General features: G+C 37.6%; 1 protein-coding gene across 4 annotated transcripts in view; it reads left to right on the forward strand.

Moving 5' to 3' along the window:
* LOC126248531 (DNA fragmentation factor subunit alpha-like) overlaps positions 1–23,483 on the forward strand; it is an 88,217-nt gene that overhangs the window by 41,355 nt on the left and 23,379 nt on the right. For 2 of the 4 annotated variants that reach the window (XM_049949586.1, XM_049949587.1), the window contains exon 5: positions 21,378–21,523. In XM_049949586.1, coding sequence (XP_049805543.1) covers positions 21,378–21,522 — 145 coding nt within the window. In that variant the 3' untranslated portion in view covers position 21,523. Of the gene's footprint in view, positions 1–21,377; positions 21,524–22,694; positions 22,805–23,483 lie in introns of those variants that run through there. The other 2 variants (XR_007545503.1, XM_049949585.1) reach the window with 2 other exon arrangements.

Raw genomic sequence — 23,483 nt, forward strand, 5'->3', positions numbered from 1 at the left:
CCATTTTGCCTTCCATAATGACAAGATCACCCAGGGAATGCCATGACCACATTACCCAGATCATAATGCTCCCTCCTCCGGTCTGGACCCTTCCGGCGATTGTTGCAGGTGTTTGCTTTCAGACATTTCACCCTGTGTGCACAAATTGTCATCTGTCTGATGGAGTATAAAACGTGATTGATCTGAAAAGGCCATTTGTTGCCACACAATGAATGTCAAGTTGTGCTATTGGCATATACACGTTCCAACCTTTATCGCTGATGAACAGCAGTCAGCCTGGGTGCATGAACCATGGATGAAGACCCATATGCAGCAAAGTTTGCTGAATGGTCATTGAGGAGATACTGTTGGTAGCCCCTCGGTTTATCTCGGATGTCAGTTGCTCAACAGTTGCACATTTATTCCCCTGTACACATCTTTGCAGCCATCGTTTATTCTTGTCATCTGTGGCCCATGGTGCACCACAGTTGCCTTGACAGAGGTTTTGGATAGCACCATTTTGCCACACATGGTGTAGTTTAACCATGGCAGCATGTGAACAGTTGACAAACTTAGCCATTTCAGAAATGTCTTCACCCTTTTCCTGAAAGCCAGTGATCCTACCCTTTTGTACATCAGATAAATCGCTCAATTTCTGCATTAGAACAATGACTGCACTGTTTTCCGTGTCTCCTGGCCATGTTTTATATACCCTCCACTACTAGTTCTGGCGCCAGCTGTTTGTGCAAAACAGGTGCCTTCAGAGTTAAATGTGCAGTCTTGAATGACTTAATATTTTATGTTGACAAGAAAAGCCTTTCCTGTGTCTCACTATGGAAAGACTGCTACCATGTAAAATTTAGAAGTTGGAGTCTGTCCTTGTTAGCTCTGCCAAGAACCACCATTGCTACGAGTTATTGTTTTTTTTAATTTCCGTAGTCATATGGAATTTGTAAGGAAGAATGAGAAAATTGTTAAATGTACTTTGTTGTCCTCTCAGTGACTTGCAAGTAGTGTAGCGGATATACAACATTGGTAAAGCATTCAGCTTCACCAAACTCTACCTAAGTTGAGGGCATTTCTAAAATATTTCTACCTGGTAGCATTCACCCTGTAATCTTCTGTTGACATTTTGAAACTTTGTTTACTCGATACCAGTTCATTACCCAGCAAAGAAGCAAACTGATGATGCAGTCGGGGTGGCAGCACCAGTATGTTTACATTCGAGAAACAATATTCAAGGGTGCCGACTTATAAAAAATATTGAGGTGGGAGCCCATACTGGGGGTCTTGCCCTGGGAAATTTTCTAAATTTTAGATGAAAAATGGTGAGTTTTAAAGTTATTTTTAAGCATTTTAGAATCATATGATCAACATTAGAACCCCGAAAACTGGACTCTCGATAACTCGACACTCTGGGAAACTTGACAAGCCTGACACATGTTTTTGGCTTTGAAAAAAGAAACAAAACACAAACATACACAGTATTTTTGTAAAAAGCTAATTTTATTTACAATAATAATCGCGCTTATAAACTATTACAGAGCAGTGAATATGTAGCTCTGAAAAGACTGAAATTATATTTAAATAAATCCTAAACTATCATTAAAAGAATGTCCGCCCCAGTAGCTGAGTTGTCAGCGCGATGGACTGTCAATCCTAAGGGCCCGGGTTCGATTCCCGGCTGGGTCGGAGATTTTCTCCGCTCAGGGACTGGGTGTTGTGTTGTCCTAATCATCATCATTTCATCCCCATTGACGCGCAAGTCGCCGAAGTGGCGTCAAATCGAAAGACTTGCACCAGGGGAGCGGTCTACCCGACGGGAGACCCTCGTCACACGCCATTTTTATTAAAAGAATAAAACATAAAATATTGCTGTTGCACAGTAATAGCACTTTGATTAATAAGTGAAATAGCTAATTTAAGCTTACTTTGAATAAGGCTCAGGGTTCATTAAATAAAAACAATATCTCAAAGTTAATGCTTTTATACTGTTTATAAAGTTAATATAGTATGCCTAATACTTTCAGTCAAAAAGTATGTAAATAGTGGGTTTTAATTGGGTCTTACACCCTAAAAATATTTAAGTATTTGAAAATAACTAATACAGAACTATAGTAATACAGTACTAAACTAGTAATACTATTTCGAAACTGAAAATTTAACATTATGTATGTATTTAATTCTCTATTTTATAAAGATTTTTAATATTTCTCTAAATGCCATTATTAGGGCTAGAGTGTCTTTAGAAAGGTGCAAATGTCGACCATCTGAGTGGATTACTGAATATGCAGTTGTTGATGACTAGTAGGATATCCAATTCATCCAAAACATCTTGGTGGGCATGAAGAACAGCCAAGTTGTTCAATGGTTTCTGTCCCATTGTTGATCGGAGATATGACTTCAGACGTCTAAGTGCGCTAAATGACCATTCTGCTGTTGCTGTCATGATTGGAACTACTTGGAGAAGTTTAATGTGCTCCTCTACTTCACATAACATTTCTCCAACTGAAGGCTCTTGTGTAATGTACTTTCTTACATCACGCATGTTTTTTAAGACCAGTTGTTTTTTACTAGCAATATCGCCTAACATATTCAAGTGTAAACACAGTCTCTCAATGTCTAGGTCATTTTTGAAAAACTCAGTTGATTTTTCCAAATTTGTTTCACCTCTGTTTACTGAAAGCAAGCACTCTTGTTCAACTGCAATGACCTGTGTGAGTCCAGTTGAAGCAAACTGCTCAGTAATGCAAGATTGCACCGTTTCACAAACTTCAATGTAAATAGCTTTGTAGTATTCCTTTGGGATTTTGAAAGTGTGCAGTGAGCTGGCTTTTCATACTTCTTTGGTATACTTCGATTCCGAGGAAGCGAAGAATCATCAACTTGTGAAGGTTTTTCTTTTAAACACAATTCACAAAAGTGTTCAAAACTATCATGCCTTCCATTCAATATACAAATCAAGCCCTCATATATTTTTTCCAGCTCAGCAACACTTAGATGAGGGCATTGAACGTTTTCATTGACATCCTCTACTGGGTTCATTGCATGGCACTAAAGATGTAAAAAGAAATAAGTCTTGAATTGTAACATTGACTCAAGGTAGCCTGCACATTTGTAACCTGCCTCTGTTTTGTCCTCTGCAGAAAATGTTTCAAAAAACTCTAGAAGTTCTTCAAAGTTTTTTCAGTATGCTCAAGATACTAGAAGCTCACATAGTCCATCAAGTCAGGCAAAGGGGTCATAGACCAGCTTGGTCGTTGGCACTCTCACAGCGTATGCTTTTGAAAAGTTTCATCCTTTTGTTGCATTCCCTTTCGGTGTTTATTAAGTCCTTGGCTAAAGCCATAATATCCCTCATAGACGTAAGACGGCGGAGACTGTCTACAACTGCAAAGTCTAAACTGTGAACAGTGCAGTGCACATAACGTGCTTTTGGTTGTATATCCAAAACTAACTTTTTTAGTCCTTTGAACTTACCTCTCATATTCAAGGCACCATCGTAGCACTGTCCTCTTTAAGTTATCCATTGACAAATCAAGATGAGCAAAAAGTCTTTTAAAATACTAAACAGAGTTTGTGATTCAGTGTTGGGGGTCTCGTATAAGCCAATAAAGTCTTCGCTGATGATTAAGGAATCATCGACAGTATGAACACAAAATTACACTTATTCGTGAATCGAAGAATAACTTGTTTCGTCAGCCATAATAGAAAAAGGTTCAGTCTTCTTGATTGAAGCTCATACCTTTCTCAACACAGACTTTCCTAGTACATCAATGATCTCATTTTGAATATCGTGGGACATCCACTTATACCCCGAACACCCTAACCAATCTTTAAACTCATGTATGTCATTCTTTTGGAGTTCCAACAATTGAAAAAAAAAATTGAGTTTACATCTTCGTGCCCTCTAATTGCTAGTCCTTGTCAACATAGACAGAACACCTTCTTTATGTGTAAACGTATTTTCATGAAGACAGAATTTTTCCAAAGCCTTTTTCCAGTTAGAAAACCCTACGGAAGTAAATGCATCTTCTTTTTTGAAGAAAATTGTAATAGTTTTTTAGCATCTGCCTCTTTGCAGGTTTTGCAAAAAACTTTTTCAGTAGGTGCTTCATATTCTAGCCATGTATATTTGATCAACCAAGACTTCTGAAATGATCCTCCCTTACCGGATTGTCCAGGTTTTGGCTGTGAACGGTACTCGCCTGAAGACGCCGAAGCAATTGATGACACAATAATTGTTGGAGGTTGACTTGCAATATCATCAACTTCCAAGCATGCCTTTTTGGTAACAAATTTGTTATTGTTGTTGTGGTCTTCAGTCCAGAGACCGGTTTGATGCAGCTGTCCATGCTACTCTATCCTGTGCAAGCTTCTTCATCTCCCAGTACCTACTGCAACCTACATCCTTCTGAATCTGTTTAGTGTATTCATCTCTTGGTCTCCCTCTTTCAATTTTTACCCTCCACCCTGCCCTCCGATACTACATTGGTGATCCCTTGATGCCTCAGAATATGTCCTACCAACCGATCCCTTCTTCTAGTCAAGTTGTGCCACAAATTTCTCTTCTCCCCAATTCTATTCAATACCTCCTCATTAGTTATGTGATCTACCCATCTAACCTTCATTGCAAACTTAATTCACAATACACTAAGAGACTAAACTAAACGAATAAGATATAGTCATATAAAAGAGTCTACTAGACACTAATGTTGGAACACTAAACACATCTGCAGCATGCACTGAACGAAACTATCTACACTGAATGACTGCGACAGCAGGGTGGGCTTTATATAGCTGCAACGTCGTAATGTCTCGAAGCGTCAAGGTGACGGGAGGCGGAGGGTTCCACGCGCTTCTGCTCCAGTCCTTTTGATGCTGCCGCGGCCACAGCACTGGCCAGCTGGCGCCAAACTTTACCCAAAGGTTCGCGCACTGGAACAAATTCTAAGTGTGCCTGCAGCACCATAACACTATCATGATTCACACCACTCGTTTTCAGTTAATAATAATTATTTTTTTTAACTCATTACTGAATGTATTTTAGAAGGTAACTATTGTCAAACAAGGAAGATAAATATTTCCAACATAATTTTGTGAGTTTACAAAGCATAATATAACTAATAACAAATTTTTGAGGGGGCTCGGGCCTCCTCAGGCCCCATGGAGTCAGCGCCCATGCAAATATTATAGGCAGAATAACTTTTAGAAATATTTTATGGGTTGTTGTGACTTTTTAATGAATGTTACGAAATGCATTATAGAATACACTACAGTACCTGTGTATTTTATTAGGGAAGATTGATTTCGATCTAGGATCAGACAACCATTGGGTCCAAAAACCATTTCAGCTATTCATTTGCGTACTTGTGCAATAACAGTTCTGATCCTAGACTGAAATTGATTGTCTATACTAAAATGTACTGCTACAATTGTGTATTGGATAATGCAGTTCTTAACATAGAAAACTTTTCTCAGAGTTTGCCTGCTAGCCTTGAAATTCAGTGCTGTTCAAGAAAAGCTGTGAATTTTCACAAAGTTGGTGTAATTTCTGTCTAATAACACATTTATCCCTATTGTCAATGGGATATTTATTGTGTGCTCTTTGCTTTTTGATACTGCAATTATGCTCTACTCAGCAGTGTGTCCCTCCTGCCATAATTTCTTCACTATCAATCAACCCAACTTCCAAATTTTGCTTGCACGCTCTATGAACTTCTCTCAGCATTGTCATTATTTGTCCTTCTCATTGTTAGTAAATTCAGTGATGTTAACTGCAAGTCATTACAGCTACCCATAAAGATATTTTCATGAGCACTTTCTGTGCTCATACTGTGTGGTAATGGCGTGCACTACTTTCAACTTTAGTGTGGCTGTACCTACAATGTGACCAAGTTACTTCCCACTATGGCTGGGTCTGCAGTTCGCTTTGTCAGGCAATAAGTTTGCAGTTGTAGGAAAATAATGTGGTGTGAATCTTTTGCTATTTAAATAAATACTCAACTAAAAATTGCGGTACTACATGGAAGTGTCCATTTCTGTAAAAATCTCATAAAGCAGTCCAGACAACTAAAATGTATTCACAGATCAGATATAATACATTTAAGAATTAATATGCACTGCTCATATGATATGAATATAAGATATTGGTGTTACATATCAAAGAGTTCCGCAGTCACTGGGGCCTTCCTTATATTTGTAGTTTAACTGGTACTTTATTTTGTGGACCAGGCTTCATCATTTGACATATTGTCTACTACGAGCACATAAATGAAATGAAAGAACTTTGTGCTGCTTAAGACTTATTTGTTGAGCAGTTTCTGGTGTGAACTTGACAAAAAGGCAACCGTAGTGGAGCTTCTGTGAAGCCTCGCTGGAAATGACATGTAGAAATGTTTTTGAGTTGTGGAAAGAATGAATACAGATGTGTGCGAATTCAAATTGGTCCTACTTGAAAGGGGATCCACACTATTTGATGTACCTGCTAATTACATAAATTTGCACCATTATTCTTCCGTCTTCTGTAAACTGAATTCTGCAACCTGCTTTACTCAGGACATCCTATGTGATCGTCCCATTTCATATCCCAAGAAACTGTTACACCTAGGTATTTGTATGAGTTGATTTTATCCAATTGTGACTCATTGATATAGTCATAGGATATTACATTTTTTTTTTTTTTCATTTTGTGAAGTGCACAATTTTATGTTTTTGGATATCTAAAGCAATATAATATTTTCCACCACTTTGGGATGATACGAAGATCCAACTGAATACTTACACAACTTATTTCAGACAGTACTTATTTCTAGATAACTGCATCATTTTCAAGAGGTCTGAGGTTACTATTAACATTGTCTGCAAGGTCATTAACATACAACATGAACAGCAAGGGTACCAACACATTTCTCTGGTGCACATCCGAAGTTACTTCTACTTCTGACGATGACTCTTCTTCCAAGATAACATGTTACATCCTCCCTACCAAAAAATCTTCAGTCCAGTCAAAAATTTCACTTGATACTCTCTATGATTGTATTTTTGACAATAAGTGTAGATGTAGCACTTAGTCAAATGCTTTTTGGAAACCAAGAAATACTACTTCTACCTGACTGCTTTGATCCAAAGCTTTCAATATGACCTGTCTGAAAAGTGAGAGTTGGGTTTCACTTGATTGATGTTTTCATAATCTATGCTTTTTGGCATGGGTATGTGATTGTCAGCCCAATGTGATTCTGTTTTGGTTGGCAGGAGAGCCAACACCGTGTTACTAGAAGGAGGCCGAAAGGCACGCGTTTTAGCTCACGCAGGCTGGCGTGAGGTCTGGAACAGGACAAGGAAATTAGAATTTAGAAAAAAACGGACGTAGCTGGTGGAATACTTAACTTTAATCCGTTAATGAAGAACGTCGGTCTTGACGGTACATGATTCATAATATCAATAGTAACTGATAATGGCGCCTTGCTAGGTCGTAGCAAATGACGTAGCTAAAGGCTATGTTAAACTATCGTCTCGGCAAATGAGAGCGTATTTTGTCAGTGAACCATCGCTAGCAAAGTCGGTTGTACAACTGGGCGAGTGCTAGGAAGTCTCTCTAGACCTGCCGTGTGGCGGCGCTCGGTCTGCAATCACTGATAGTGGCAACACACGGGTCTGGCGTATACTAACGGACCGCGGCCAATTTAAAGGCTACCACCTAGCAAGTGTGGTGTCTTGATGAGAATGCTTGAAACTGAAAGTACTTACACATTGTGCATCGGTTTGTGTTCAGTAGTGTATGATTAGTACATTATTCTAGTTGCAGTCATTGAAATAATCTTCATAACATGCAGCTACAGTGTCCCAAAGGTCTGTTAGAGAACAGTTGATGGAAGACTCTAATGCATTATAATAGAGTTTTTCTTCCTTTGTTCTTTTACATTTGACTCTACTACAAAAGATATCCAGTAAGTAACCTATTAGCCAGTGAAAGTGTCTACAAAACAATAGAAATATCAGTGAGGGTTTGCTAAATTTGTTATTGCTTAAACAATAATACTCAGATTGTCATAATTAGTATGTGGCCATACATTAAATACCAAGAAATTGTTGTTGTTGTTGCTGCTGCTGCTGTTGTGGTGGTGGTCTTCAATTTGAAGACTGGTTTAATTGCTTGTTAACTGTTTTAAATCTAAATCAAATCATTTGAAGGGATATAGGTACTTATTCCCAAAGAGTAGGCAGAAACAGTACCTCCTGGTAGTGTACACGTCATGCATATAGACAAGACAGTGGTGACTACTGCTAAGAAAATATATTTTTTTCCTTCTGTATTGATTGCTGAGATGATAAAAAATGTGCGCTGTGCAATTGCATGTAGCTCTATTGCTTTTCAGCTTCCATGTGTTGTACCAATCACTCAGCGATATTCAGCATAACAAGAAACTTATATGGCTCTCCACATTGCTATTATATGTTCAAAATGGAGCTTTTTGTAACTTTAAAAATGTACCTGCAATTAATTGTACTGATAAAAATGCATTGTTGTAATTCTGATCAGAACTGATAAGACATCCTACAGTCACCTCTTCAAAAAAAGTTCGTTTTTTTGTGTTCACTTTCCATTATAAGTAGTATTTGACATCATGGGAGAAAATAGTACTTGGTCTTGAGGAAAATGTTTGAGACGCTAATACCAATGCCTTGAAATCTTAAAACCTGAAAAAATGCATGAAAGTGCAGAAATTTATGGTATTTGTGATAAAGATGTAATTTAATGACTTTTTTACATTTTCATCCTATATCCCTGAAGGTTGCGTCACAGTCTGACATATTTTTAATATGTTGAATTCATTGATAGGTAGCAGCATATATCCATATATGCATGTATGAAGAAATATTTTATGACTGTGAGGCCTACAAAGTATCAAAATAAAAATTTTGATTTTAGTTTTAAAGTTCAGTAGCAAAGTAACGGGCAGTGCATGGTTGGCAGTTGGTTGAAAGTTATCATCTCACTTTAAGCCATATGGACACTTGAGTAAGAAAAGGGACAATGTTCATATTGTGACTTGATAAGATCACACTATTCACTTTTCTGTGTATTTATTACAAATAACACAGATGAAAAACTTGTTTTTTTGTATTTGTTTAGACTATCATTAAAAATAGAAAATATAGTTGCAATGAAGTTTGCCTGCCAGTGCTTGCATTTGCTAAAAAAAGTTCAATTCTTATTGCAGAGCAGCTATGTTTTTGAGGGATACTGGTGCATGACCAAGGTATACATTTCCATTTAAGTTTACAAGCAGATACCTTAAATTTACAGCATATCCAAATGTTCAAGAAACCAAAGCATTTGCTTTGTTACAAGCACTGGAGATGTTGGTATAGTCATCTTCATCTTCCGTAATTTGTTTCTCGTATTCTTCTTTAACTCCATCCTGTGGTGTTACATTAAGATAAAAGGCATTGTAGATGGGGGGGGGGGGGGAGGTTGTAAGAAAAAGGTTTGTCGAGGCCCTTTAGCTTTGTCTCAGAGATTATTTCCTCTTCTGGGTGCACCACGTGAGTTGAGGAAGACCCACCTTGTGTCTAGCAAAGTCAACACTTGATTAATCTCCCGCGTCCGGCCATCCTGATTTAGGTTTTCCGTGATTTCCCTAAATCACTCCAGGCAAATACCAGAATGGTTCCTCTGAAAGGGCATGGCCGACTTCCTTCCCCGTCCTTCCCTAATCCGATGAGACCGATGACCACGCTGTCTGGTCTCCTTCCCCAAACCAACCAACCAACCAACTTGATTAATCTTCAATATCACCCATAGAGTAATGGAATTTTATTGCTATTTGGTGGGTTTGTTATATTCAAAGCCTCTGAGTTTACAGCTATTGCACTTGCTGCTTTCTATTGGTGCCTCCTTTCTGTAAATAACAAGCTCTCTAATTCACTCAACAAGTGACAGTCATTATCTGCTGTCTCACCACCTCAGATTATACTTTTTGGATTTTGATGCTAGTTTTATCCTTTGTACAGGCATGTAAATACAGTTGAACCTGATTTATATGTGTGTCAAAGAGAAGAGAAAATATTACTTGTAAGTCTGAATTACTTAGTAGTCGGATGTAGATACATTAATAATATCATATTTTTCACTAAAAATAATAAATAAAATATAAAAACATACAATGGGCCTTCATGTGTAAAGTTTACAAATGAATAAGATAGAGTACAGTATTAAAAGAAAAATATTATTTGGCCCTGCTTTAGAGAAATTAGATACTGTATTCTAATTAGTCGCTTTGCATTGTACAAACAACAAAGATACAGTATTGAAGAGAAAATACATTATTTTGAACTTGATCCTGCTTTAAGGAAGTTGGACAATTTGGGTTGTTTCACTTTTCATGCATTGAGTTAATAAACCTCATTTTGCAACATTAATAACGAATTCAGAGCTGTTTCACCACAACTTTTTGCTCTGGTGTAGCACCTGCACACATGAATTGCACTTAACACTTCACGCAGTTTAGATGTTTCAAGTTTCAAGTTGTCATCTCCATCACTGTCACTTGAAGCTGGTACACCTTCTTGATCATCATCACATTGCTGGCACAAATTAGCAGTAATCTCGTCATCTTGTAGTTCTGCACACATGTTGAGATATCACCAGAATGTTCAAAACTGTTGAAATCTGTAGCCTACAGCAGAGCTAGCTCATTACCAGACATGACTTCACCACCATCATCATCATCATCATCACATCAGCGGCAGCCTCTCCTAGCAAGGCACCAGCTATAGGGAAACAACTGTTGTGGCTGTTGTGGAGTATGACACCAGCCACCAGGCAGTCAAAATAAATTCCATAGCATGTAGTAAGTTTATGGAGAGATTTCCATTTCCTGCATCAGTCAGTGCTATCAAATGTTGAACAGTCAGTCCTATCAAATGTTGAACCAGTTTTTTCTGTAATGCAATATGAGATTTGCAATAATGCCCAAATCAAGTGGCTGTAGAACACTGGTACAGATTGGAGGGAAAAATTGGACTTGAACATTTTCCAAAATTACTTGGAGTGTTTGTGCTGCACATCGATCCATAAGAAGAAGTATATTCTTTCTTTTTTTCTTTTCCTTTTTCACTCTAATTCCACTTTTTTTAAACCATTGTTCCATTATAACGATAGTCATCCAAGAATTTTTGTTGGATTCTTCCATAGGTTTCATCTTTACACCTTTGAAACACCTCGGATTCTTAGAGTTTACTATCACAAGTGGGCGAACTTTGTCAGATTCATCGGCATTTGTGATGAGAGGGACTGTTGCACAAATTTTACTTTTCTTCCCTCCGTGGCATGAGTCACCATTTTCAGCTAATGTTTTACTAGGAACCAGACTTAAGAATAAACCTGTTTCATCACATTTGTTATTGTTTTGAGATTGACAAACCCTTAAGATACCTGACAGAACCTTATCAATCCAGTGTTGCACCATGATGTCATCCACAGCTTTTCATTTGCCAGAAATTGTTCTCCCTACGATTCCATGCCAATCTTTAAATCCTTGTAACTATCCTGATGAAGCTGTGAAATCAGCAATGAAGTTCATACTTCTAGCTACTTTTATGGTCTTTGCTTTTGCTGGAACCATGTAAAAAGTGCCTTGTCCATATCTGCATGTCTCGCTTTGTGCTGACAGCTTCATTTGGTTGATTTTGCACCCAATTTTTAAAACTAATTCAAAATACTTTTTCTTTTGCTGATGAACATACATAGTGTGGCATAGGCAATTTCTAAGCCGGAAGAAATTTCAGATTTTATTTTGTGTGGGTTAGCATCCACCTCTGATATGAATTTTACTTCCTGATCTAGTGTGTAACATTTCCTTTTTCTGTACTCCATGGGTGATCAAAAGTGACTGAAAGATAGAGCTACTGTTCAACAATAAATGTCAGCTGGCAACTTCTAATTTCTCGGTTGATACCATGAAATAAATTCTCATGTTGAAAACAACACTGTCAGGAGTGTATCTTTTTTTTTTCCATGCTGCTCGCTCTGGTTAACCATGTCTTTGTCCCTTGTGTCCACAGCGCCACCCGCTTGCTGTACTTGCACATGTCAACAAACTTAAGGAAAATATCACAGGGCTTCTATTCAAACAACAATGCTCATTACATATACACAAAACTCAATTTATTTCATTGGAATTTGTCACATATAACAGTGAATTACATAAAAATGTATTACATATATGTGAGGCTCGATTAACACTTTATTCATAATATTTTGCTGGGACCAACAAAACTTTATGTATAAATAAGAATTATGCAGAACAGAGTTCCATATAAATCAGTTTCAACTGTATCACAATTGTTGTGCATTTTCTCAATGACAGCAAAGTCCACTTCATTTGATGTTCTCATACATCATTGCTAGAAACTACATACCGTTTTGTTAACAAGATAGCCTTCGACAGTAGCAACTGTCAAAGTCTTGTTTTGTACACCACAACTGTTGGAATGTGTTACAATATCCTTCATGGGATCATTCAGTGTCTCACTACAGTATTGAATTATACATGATCTAATTTCATCTGGTCCTCTTTAGAGGCAAGCCCTTTGTGCCAAATAACATTCCATAATGGGTTGCAACCCTCTTTTCTTGCAAAACGCAAAATTCATGTCATTTATATTTTTTATGTTTAATTTGGAAGTAATATATTTTGTTTAGTTTTCAACCATGTGCTGTCTTCTAAAGTAATGACTCAACTACATGAGAAACAAAACTATACATCCTTTAGTAGTTGATCTATCAGTGTTCTTATAAAAGTTGTGTTTGCTAATCCCATTTAATTTTGCTATTCCATCAACCGAAGTTTTGAGAAGACCGTCTAGCTGACAGCTATTGATTTGTAACACTTGAATGAAGACTGACTTGCATGCCACATCATCACCTTCTTTTGAATGCATTGTGAGGATACATGTATGATTTGTTCACTCTAAGAAGAGTTCCTGTGTGGTGGCTGATTGGAATAGCTCCATTGAATTGTCTTGGTCATGCTGACACATTTTTCAGTGGACCCAACCCATACTCAGAATAAAATTACTTTTGTGGTTGACAAATAAGTGGTCAGGAGTGAAGTTGCTGGCTCATAAACAACATGCCATGTGCTCATGTGACTGATTGTTGCACATGTACTGAAAAAGAAACAAGTAGTCCACTTATTGACTGTTGCCACTGTCTTTGTAAGTAGTGGAGAGGGCATTGGTGGTGGCCACAGCTGATGTAGATATGGTGATGCGTAAGATACCGTAATTACATTTTATAGACGAATAACAGTAATAACATGAGCCATTATTTTCTTAATTTCAGAACATTGTAATAACTACAACCACTAAAGGCAAGCTATGATATGAGACTGTAAGATGCAAAAGAATTGAAGTTTTTAACCAAGTAGTTAATTTATGGTCACTTGCTAAAAACTGTAAATCTGACATTATTATTTTCACTTTTTTTAGTGCAGAGACTAAAGTGTTTACAAAGTGCTATCTTCAGCTGCAGATATAGTTTTGTCTTATTTGCACAAAAGTATTTTGAAAGTGGCTCAACCGAACATGCAAAAATCACTACATATTTGGTGCTCCATCCCCTCCGTTCCTGCCTTGCGACCTGCGCTGCCTGGCTGTATCACCTGACAGGTTCTCCACAGAACAGGCACCAGGGCAAACATGGGGAGCCCAAGAAACAACTGTGATTGGCTGACCCCCAGCCCGTACCACTTGACTCACTAGAAACATCAATCACAAAGTAATTTTAATCAAAGTATGTCAATGGCAGTTATAGTGGAGCACACATGAGACAGTGCCAGCCCAGAGAGTTCTGTGCAGAGACAGATAATACTTTGCGGTATTTCCAGTGCCCTCTCTGTCTCTATCCCACACCTAACATTCCAGCCATTGCTTACCATGGTAACTGGCAACATAGCTGCATGCAGCCACTATTTTTTCTTCTGACTGTGCCTAGCAGAATTTTTGTGCTAGGAAAACTATCACTGTCACTTCTTAACATAATCCATGTTGTGTCTGCTTTATATTGTCCATAATGAATGCTCACTGTAGCTAAACCAACATGAAAATTGATGCTGAATATTCTACACACACCATGATGCACGTGCTGCAGGCACAAGGGAATGATGCTACGGCTGGAGCATAATGTGTTGCAGTGCTCCTTGCCCCTGCTCATTGTCCCAACACCCGCCTTCTTGTGTGCGCACAGTTATAGCAGATGACAATGTGTTCGACTTGTCTACATATTTGTAAACAAAAGTGGACATAACACATTGAGCTAGAAATCGCAGAAATGTTATATGTAAGTGAATGTGAAATGCTTTAAATTCATTAATACCTTCAGTGAAGACCTCCTCACACACATTATTGAAAGCAAAGGTTGGTAGTGACTAGAAACAAATGAATATTGGTCTGAAGTTGTACACTTTTCATTGAAACAGCGGCTCAAGTCAGCTATAAATCTTGTAAGAGTGAGCTAGTAATAGTAGCTTTTCCCTTTTTAAATTTTTATTTAGTCTCTCATATGAGCTCCTATGGCATGCCACTTCCCTTCTCTAAACAGAACAAAATTGTTCTGTGTATTCACATTTCTCAAAGCTTAAAATCACCTGTGAGCTATATTTATGTCTTGAGCATCCACATTACTAGTACGGTCATTCCTGTATTTATGACTGGACAAGTCTGGATTTGAAACAGAAATAGCAAAATTATTCATGAAAGCATCAATTTCTCTACACATCTAAAAACTGCATGGTCCAGTAACATTTTATGTGACTACCACATATGTTCAACATCAACATGCAGTAACCACTCACAGACAGCAGATGGCAGCACTAGCAGTGGAGGGTGTATGAAGCGTGTCTGGGGAATGTGAAAATCAGTGTAGCCATTGTCATAATACAGAAACAGAGTGATTTATCTGACATTCAAAAGAGAATGATCATTGGCTTTCAGCCAAGGGTGGAAACTGTTTGGGTGTCACCATGCTTAAAGTGTTCCATTCACGGCAAATGGCGCTATCCAAAACTGGCACCAATGCAGCTGTGATGCACCACGGGCCATAAATGACAGGTGTGAATGATGGCTGTGGAGATGTGTGTGGGCAAATAGGCATGCAACTGTTGAGCAACTGACTGCCCAGATGAATGAACCAAGGGCCTACCAACATTGTCTCCTTAATGACTTTCAGTGAGCATATGGGCCTACACAGCAGGTGCATGGTTCATGCAACCATGCTGACAACTGTTCATCACTGACAAAGGCTTTAATTTGCATGCAAATACCACATGTGGACGTCCACTGAATGGTGACAGGTGGCATTTTTAAGATGACAGATTGCCATTAGTGTGTACGGCGTGAAATGTCTGAAAGCAAACACTCTGTAACAATCGTCAGAAGGGTCCAGGCTGGAGGACAGAGAGTTACAGTCAGCCAAATGTTTTTGTGGCATTAGCTGGATGATCTTGCCATTCTGGAAGGCACAGTGGATTAACACTAATATGCATCTATCCTTGGAGACCATGTCCACCCTTACACACAGTATGTTTTTCCTCGGCACAATGGCATATACCAGCAGGACAGTGCAACATGTCACACAGCTCACAGTGTTCGTGCATGGTTCAAAGAACACCTGGATGAGTTTACTGCCATCAATATCCCTGGATTTAAACTCAATCAAGAACCTGTGGGACCACCCCGATCACGCTGTTCATGCCACGGATCCTCAACTGAGAATCCTAGTGTAGTTGGCCATGGCACTAGAGCTGGCATGGCTCCACGTCCCTGTCAGTACCTTCCAGAACCTCATTGACTCTCTTCCTGCACATTTTGCAGTGACCCATGCTGCAAAAGGTGGATATTCAGGCTTTTGACAGGTGGTCACATCAATGTGATTGCACAGTGTAGATGAGAATTATTCATTGCTGCCACTTGTCATTAACATAGTTTCAGATATCTTAGTATCACTGTGGCTTTTTGCTGGGCTGTACACTGTAACATTGTCCTTTCCATAGAAGCAGTACTGTTATTTTGAAATTACACATTAATTTTATCTTAAAACTCACAAATCTGTAACCACTGTTGTATTTTTTTATTTACTTTTATAGTCTCCAGAATCGCTAGGTATGAAACTCCAAAATTACAGTCCAAAATGTGCAACATTCAATGGACACAGCCCATTACATAACTGAACAAAGAAATCTCACTTCTTAGACGTACCAGATAAGTCCAAAAGGAGGCAGAGAAAGAGGCACCCCAGGAGACAGCTCGTTTCCTATGATATATCTTTATGTTGGCTACAAGAAGCAATGCAGAACCCAAAAATGGAAAAGAAATTGCATAGTCCATCTTTTACTCAAGTGCCTATATAAATTACTAAAATTATCCGAAGTTCACAAGGTTCCAAAGTTTCTTATCAGTACTCTCTAAAAGAAATTTTGTTGAGATATTGCATGCTTACAATTCATAATTATGGTTTGTAATGGAAACACATCTTTAATGAGTATTTGAGGACAGATAGCTATTCACCAAGCAGAAGAGATGCTAATCAGCAAGCCGGCCGAAGTGGCCGTACAGTTAAAGGCGCTGCAGTCTGGAACCGCAGGACCACTACGGTCGCAGGTTTGAATCCTGCCTCGGGCATGGATGTTTGTGATGTCCTTAGGTTAGTTAGGTTTAACTAGTTCTAAGTTCTAGGGGACTAATGACCTCAGCAGTTGAGTCCCATAGTGCTCAGAGCCATTTGAACCATTTTTGCTAATCAGCACACAGCCACATTTAAAGGACTATAATTCAAGGTCTGAAAACTAATCAGTTCATCAATCTTTCTCTGTGCTTGTCCACTGATCAGCAGTTCTTCTGTTTAGTTAGCAGTGATCTGTCCTCATGTGTGTATTATATTCCATTCTGGAGTTCCCATTGGTACAGTGAAAGAAATAAGCTAACCAGTGCATTTTGCTACTAGTTTGGAACTCCTCTTAAATGGTCACCTGGTTCCAGTTTCAGGTTGTCCATGAAACAACTTCCATGGGGCAAGAATAATTTGATTTTCAGTATTTTATGTAATTATTGACCAAGTTTAAAAATGTAAAATGCTGTCACAACTACACATTAAGAGGTATAATAATCATGGCAGGGGTAGAGAACCACAAATCCATCACATTCTACTATTCCATCTTAACATATCAAAGTGCATTACTTCTTATAAAAATAAAATAATTGCTACATTTTTAATTTTTGGATATTATAAAACAACTATTTAACAATAAAAGTTTTACATTTTCACTATTTGTTCAAAATGTAAGAATTTTATTTCATTATATTTTTCAACTATATTCTTATATTCATAACAGAAGAATTATCTTACATTTAATGTGAAACTTGAGATAACAATGTCCTTACTGTTTTGTGTATAACATTTTACACTTATTCGAATACAGTAGTTCAGGTGTTCATCAGCCAGCCATGTTTTGTGCTAATTTTTTAATAAAATTCATATTTGGAAATAATGATACACAAAGGTAAGCAGAAGCAAATAAGGCATTTGTCATACGTGCAGCATTAATTGATATAGAGTACTTATGCGGAAATAGGCCAACAGTTTTTGTGTTCTGCAACACTTTCAAGATAAAAGTCATTTTTTAAAGATATTATTTCAAGCTCACCAGCTAACCTATCTACATCAAAAACATTTTCAATGGAAGAAGATTATCCAGAAGTTCAAGGCTAGCCCAAGGGAAAGATAGAAATTGGATTATCACTGATATCTTTCTGAAATCTGAAAACCAGCCATTGAAATCATCCCTAAATTGGATGTCATTGGTACATGACATTGACTATCAGTAGGTATCTCATTCTCTTCTGTTTGATTCTTCAGAGTTGGAAAGTGTGTTAATTAACCTCACTTGAGGCAGCACTCCCATAAACACAATTTATCTGTAAAAGAAGTTACTTCAGATATCATATCAGCAATATGTTTGTCATTACCGTGAAATTTCAAGTTTAGTCCATTAAGTGTTCCTGTTAGGTCAGTTAAGAAAGCAGAAGTTATAAGGCAGAGAGGATTATCAATATAAGTAAACAAAATATTATCTTCAAACAATGGAAAATCCTGGAGGGAGCAGCAATCTTTGTGATACTGAAACAATTATCATCTAGTTTTTGAAAAATAGTTTGATAGCTGGCAAAAGACAATGAGACCTAATTTTGTTGACCATATTCACAACAGTTTTCATAGTTTCATTCAAATTTAAAAACTTTCCACACAGAGACTGATGGTGTGAAATACAGTGATATAAAAAAAACAAACCAAAAAAACATTATTTTTTTTAGAAACTCTTATGACTAGAGCTCCATCTTTGGTGCTCTTACAAGTTAGTCAATAGATGTTTTGTCAGCTAGGATGAAATACTTAGAAAAACTGATAACTGAGCTGTGTATGTTGCATCATTGGGCTCGTATTATTGCATTGAAAAGTAGCAACACTCATCCAAATCTGTTTTCAGTTGAGGAAAAACATCCTTAGCCATTGTTTCGGCTTCTCTTGTGGCTGTTCTTGATTAAAGTTGGAGGGATTCAATAGGAGCCACTATCTCAGACTTGTTTTGAAATTCTGAAACAATGCATCAGCTACTTCTCAAAATGCATCTTTTACGAATTCCCCTTCAGAGGGTTTCCTCCTCTTCTCCAATACATTTGAAACACAATAAGAAACAAGAGTGGCAAGTCCACTGATTTTGTGAACAGATTTTGCTTTTTAAGTTTTTTGATTTTTTTCCTCAGTTTACAGTATAAAAGACACTCAACCTTCTCACTTAGGTATACAGTTTTGAAATGTCTCTCAGCGTTTGTATTTTTCAGGAAAGCAATAGTAATTTGATACATAAAACAAATACATGTGCCATTTTTCTCTGTTACAAAAAATACATGTTCCTGTTCCCAATGAAAATGACATACTTCACATTTTTTTATACGCAACTCATTATGTGTAAAGTCATTGTACCATGTATTATTTTCTTGATACAAGATCACACTGAAAGATCTTTGTCACAAAATTAGCCTGATGACCAAACGTAATCTTTGAGATAACATTCACTTTGTTGTTGCAAATTGCGACAATGCTTTTGCAAAGTGTGTAAGCATTTATGTGTGCTCAGTCCTGACAGCACACACAAAGTATTAGCAGCCTTCTGTCTGTGTCCACTTAAAGATGAAACACAATAAGTCAAGTATTAAAGTTATAAACTGTACATATGTCTCAATGCATATAACTCACAGCAGTCAGACATTTGAAGCTGGTTTATACATGGGAGTTCGATTCTTTAAAGAATCGTGGATGTGATCCTACTATTTCATTAAAAATCTCATTTTTCTTTTTTACTTTGGTAGTGCATATATGTTCTTTCTGTTCTCTTTTTTTATTTTGATATGTCATATTAGGGTCATTGGCAGTACTTACATAGAATTTTACAGTGTGATTTTGCAGTAGTAAGAAATACCGTGTAACGTTATGTTACTGTAACCTTTACAACAAATGTTTTAAAAATATGTTCTCATTACTGCTAAACACCCCTCTGTCTCACTTAGTGGTGAACAGTTTTTTGTTGTGCTGATTTTTTCTTCTCTGCTTTTTGTACAGCACCAGCAGAGTGAAGCATTGTAACAATCCTTACCTGACAAATCTGTCGATAAACATTTGTAGCTTCATCACATGTAACAATAATCAGCTAATGAAAGATAGAAAAATCGTGTTTAAGTTAAGAACATTTAGAGTGATCTTCAGAATTTTTGTATCTCATGCCCATCCAGACAAACTGCAAACTCTGATCCAATGTTTGGCTTATCTACACGACTTGAAAACTGCTAAACAATTGATTCACATATGATTGCTAAGTTACGTTGATTCCAGAAAGGCCATCTGTTCTTCCTCCATTGAAACTGTTAATCAATTATGAGTCGTGCTTTTTGTGTCAATAGAACCCTATAAGTTACACACACCTCTTGGATGTTGTCAGATGGTTAACATGTCCAGAAGATCAGCCAACCCTCACTAGAGTGAGGCTTTATGGAAAGAAATTTGTCCAGGCGGGAGCAAGCATCCACAATTTCGATTTTTTATGTTAGTCATTCAGTGAGTTTGATAATGTATTGTGTCCTGAGAACCAAATGTGACTAAGCACACAAAACTTATTGTATCACAATATTTGATAGGTATCCGCTCAGTTTTTCAAAGTATATTACTTTGTACATATACATCCACATACACTGCGTGACAGAAGAAGCACCCAGATGGGGAGGAGAAAACAAAATGAAACTTCAGGTGTTGAGAGCATGTGTGATGTTATTTCAGTAATTACAAATTGAGTCAAAGTTACAAATAATATAGCAGTATGAGCCCATTTATCAGTATGGAGTTACACCCCCTCTGGCCTGAATGCATGCACCAATTTTATCCTCGTCTGAAGCGTAAGTGTTGTAACTGTTCCTTGATATTCTGGATACTGGTGCTGGGACAGAGTTGATGCCTGAGCTGGTCCCACACACGTTCTGTCAGGAACACATCTGGGGATCTAATACTGTCACATGAGACTTAGCACACGAGGATGCAGGATGTCTGTGACACATCGTTGTGCCCTCAGAGTTCCCTCAATCACTACCAGCCATGACCAGAAGTCATACCTGATGCTCCCCCATACCATGACACCAGGAGTAATATCGCTGTGCCTCTCCATAACATTGGAGGAACGGGACCTCTCCACAGGTCTCCATCATACTTTCAGAACCGCGATTCATCGCCGAACATAATGTGATGCCGTTCATCAGCAGTCCGTGCCTTCTGGTCACAACATTACCCCAAATGCAGGTGTTTCTGTTGTGGTGTTATGGCAGCCTACACATGGGGCAATAATTCCATAGTCCAGCAAGTCTCAAATCAGTGGTGCAGGCTGACACAGAATGTTGCAGGTAGTCCCGTACTTGTTCCTGGATGGCAGGTGCTGATGTGAAGCAGCTTGGTGCACAATATGGCACCTCTTACTTGCCTTCCTTTTTGTTCTGTATATGTTGTGAAAGTGACTCTGTCCTGATATGTTGTAACAATAAAAACATGCCCCACCACATGTAATTGTGAAGCTCTGAGAATTTGCACAACCTGCTGTGCTGTACAGACCCTTACGGGCTTTTAAATATTTTAGTGTGTTATGTGAAGTTGCATTCTGGTTTATACTGATTCATACAACGTCTTCATGTTGATCTGTTTTTTTTTTTTTTTTTTTTTTTTTTTTTGTTAAGTATAAATGTTACCTGCTTGCTGAAACTATATAGCTATATTTATAATGAAATATTGACTTTTCTAGTGAAATATTTTTGGTGCAACTGAAAGAAGCAAGTGGAAGATTCCTATCAGAGAAACGGCAAGCTCAAGAGGCCCTAGAATTGCTCAAATTGTATCGTGGAGGGCAGCAGGAGGAAGTGGTACAAGTCAAGAAAGAAAAAGTGTAAGGTAACTATCAAAGATATTTTGGTTGTCATATATAATAATAATAATAAATTGTAACTGTGTGTAATTGTTTGCTAATGCTATAATATATTTTGACCATGATAAATAGTTTTTATCTAAGACAGAGATACCACTTATTGCCATGTAGTTAATATTTTATGATGATGACAGTAATTTACTTGATTCTTGACTACTTTGAAAATTCATTCTTACTGTAAACATGTTCAACAGAAGTTGCGAAAATTTACACTATTTACAATGTGGATGGTTTGTGTTGTATGATTTAGTGGCAGTATTGTTTCACTCTTAAGAGTGTAATAGATGAAGCTGCTCTGGTCCTCTGGAACACAAGTACTTCTATAAATAAACAAAATTCACATGTTATTTCAGAATATTTTTCTCTTCACTCATTGTTTCTCGTCATCTATACCACAAGGGTGGTTTGAAAAGTTCTCGGAATCACCTCGAGAGATCAGCGCTAGCGCAATGAGTTGTTCACATGATAGTCATTGGACTGTTGCCTGTAAATATGTGCCATGTCAGTGCTCTTGGAAGAAAGTTGTGGTGGTGACGTGGCTCTATTGTACATGTATAGTGATTTGTGAAGATGGAAAAAATCGAGATTCGAGCTGTGATTAAGTACTTTGTAAAGAAAGGTATTAAAGCGAAGGACATTCGCGCCGATTTCCAGAATATTCTGGGGGACTCTGCTCCTTCATATTCAACTGTTGCCAAGTGGACAAATGAATTTAAATTTGGTCAGGAGAGCTTAGATGATACACGTAGTGGTCGGCCAAGATGTGTCACTACTCCAGAAACCATTTCAAAAGTGCACAAAATGGTTGCAGGGGATTGCCGATTGAAAAAGCATGAAATTGCTCACACTTTCCAGATGTCATCTGAAGGGATATATCACATTTTAACAGCATAATTAAAAATGAAAAAATTATCTGCAAGATGGGTGCTGTGCCTCTTGACGCGCGCCTGCACGTGTGTGTCGTCGGCGTGGCAAAATTACACAAACTAAGGAATGAATTGTTGCCCCTCCTGCCTTATTCACCTGGTATGGCTCTGTCAGACTTCCATCTCTTCCCAAAACTGAAAATGTTTCTTGGTGGACAAAGATTCCTTTCAAACGAAGGATTGATAGCTGGAGTTGACAACTATTTTGCAGGCCTGGAGGAAACTCATTTTCAAGATGGGATCAAGGCACTGGAATATCGTTGGACCAAGTGCATTTATCAGCAAGGAGACTACATTGAAAAATAAAAAAGTTTCAGTGATGTAAGTACTTATTTTCTATTCTGTTCCGAGAACTTTTCAAACTATCTTCGTACCATATAAAAACAAGTCATCATTTAATGTTGTTACCAAAAATCTCGAAAAGTACTTGACTGATTTACTTCAGATTTTTACATGATGCTCTAATAAACGTTCAAATGGACATGGGCTATATGTATTTTAATATGTGCAATATATAAAAGGGAAGTGTTGTTAGTGAAAATTTCAAAAGTTCTTTGCTGATTTGCTTCAGAATTTTCCACAGTACACTAATATATATATTCAGATGGACATTGGAAATATATTTATTTATTTTTAATGACAATGTAAAGGTTTGCTATTAAAACTTACTGGTAGAAAGAAAATGCTATGCTGTGAAAATGTGTGATTTTGTTTTCTTTCTCGTAGTTAGTTTTAACTGCAGTAGCAGGGCACAGAAAGCCATTAGAAAAATTATTTCTCCCATGTATATTCTTTCCCCTTGTACAATTTTACATAAAACTTGCACACACAACAATGAGATTTTTTTGTTCCCTTGTTTGACATTAATTTTGCAGAAAAAAGGACAGTTGTATTTATGGTTTATCAGTTTATGATTAGAGTACTACTAGGGAATCTGAATCGTCCATAACTATGTAATCATACCAACTCACAGCTTAAAGCTATGCAAAATGCTATTACT

The sequence above is a fragment of the Schistocerca nitens genome, chromosome 3 (assembly GCF_023898315.1).
Source record: "Schistocerca nitens isolate TAMUIC-IGC-003100 chromosome 3, iqSchNite1.1, whole genome shotgun sequence".
Lineage (NCBI taxonomy): Eukaryota > Metazoa > Arthropoda > Insecta > Orthoptera > Acrididae > Schistocerca > Schistocerca nitens.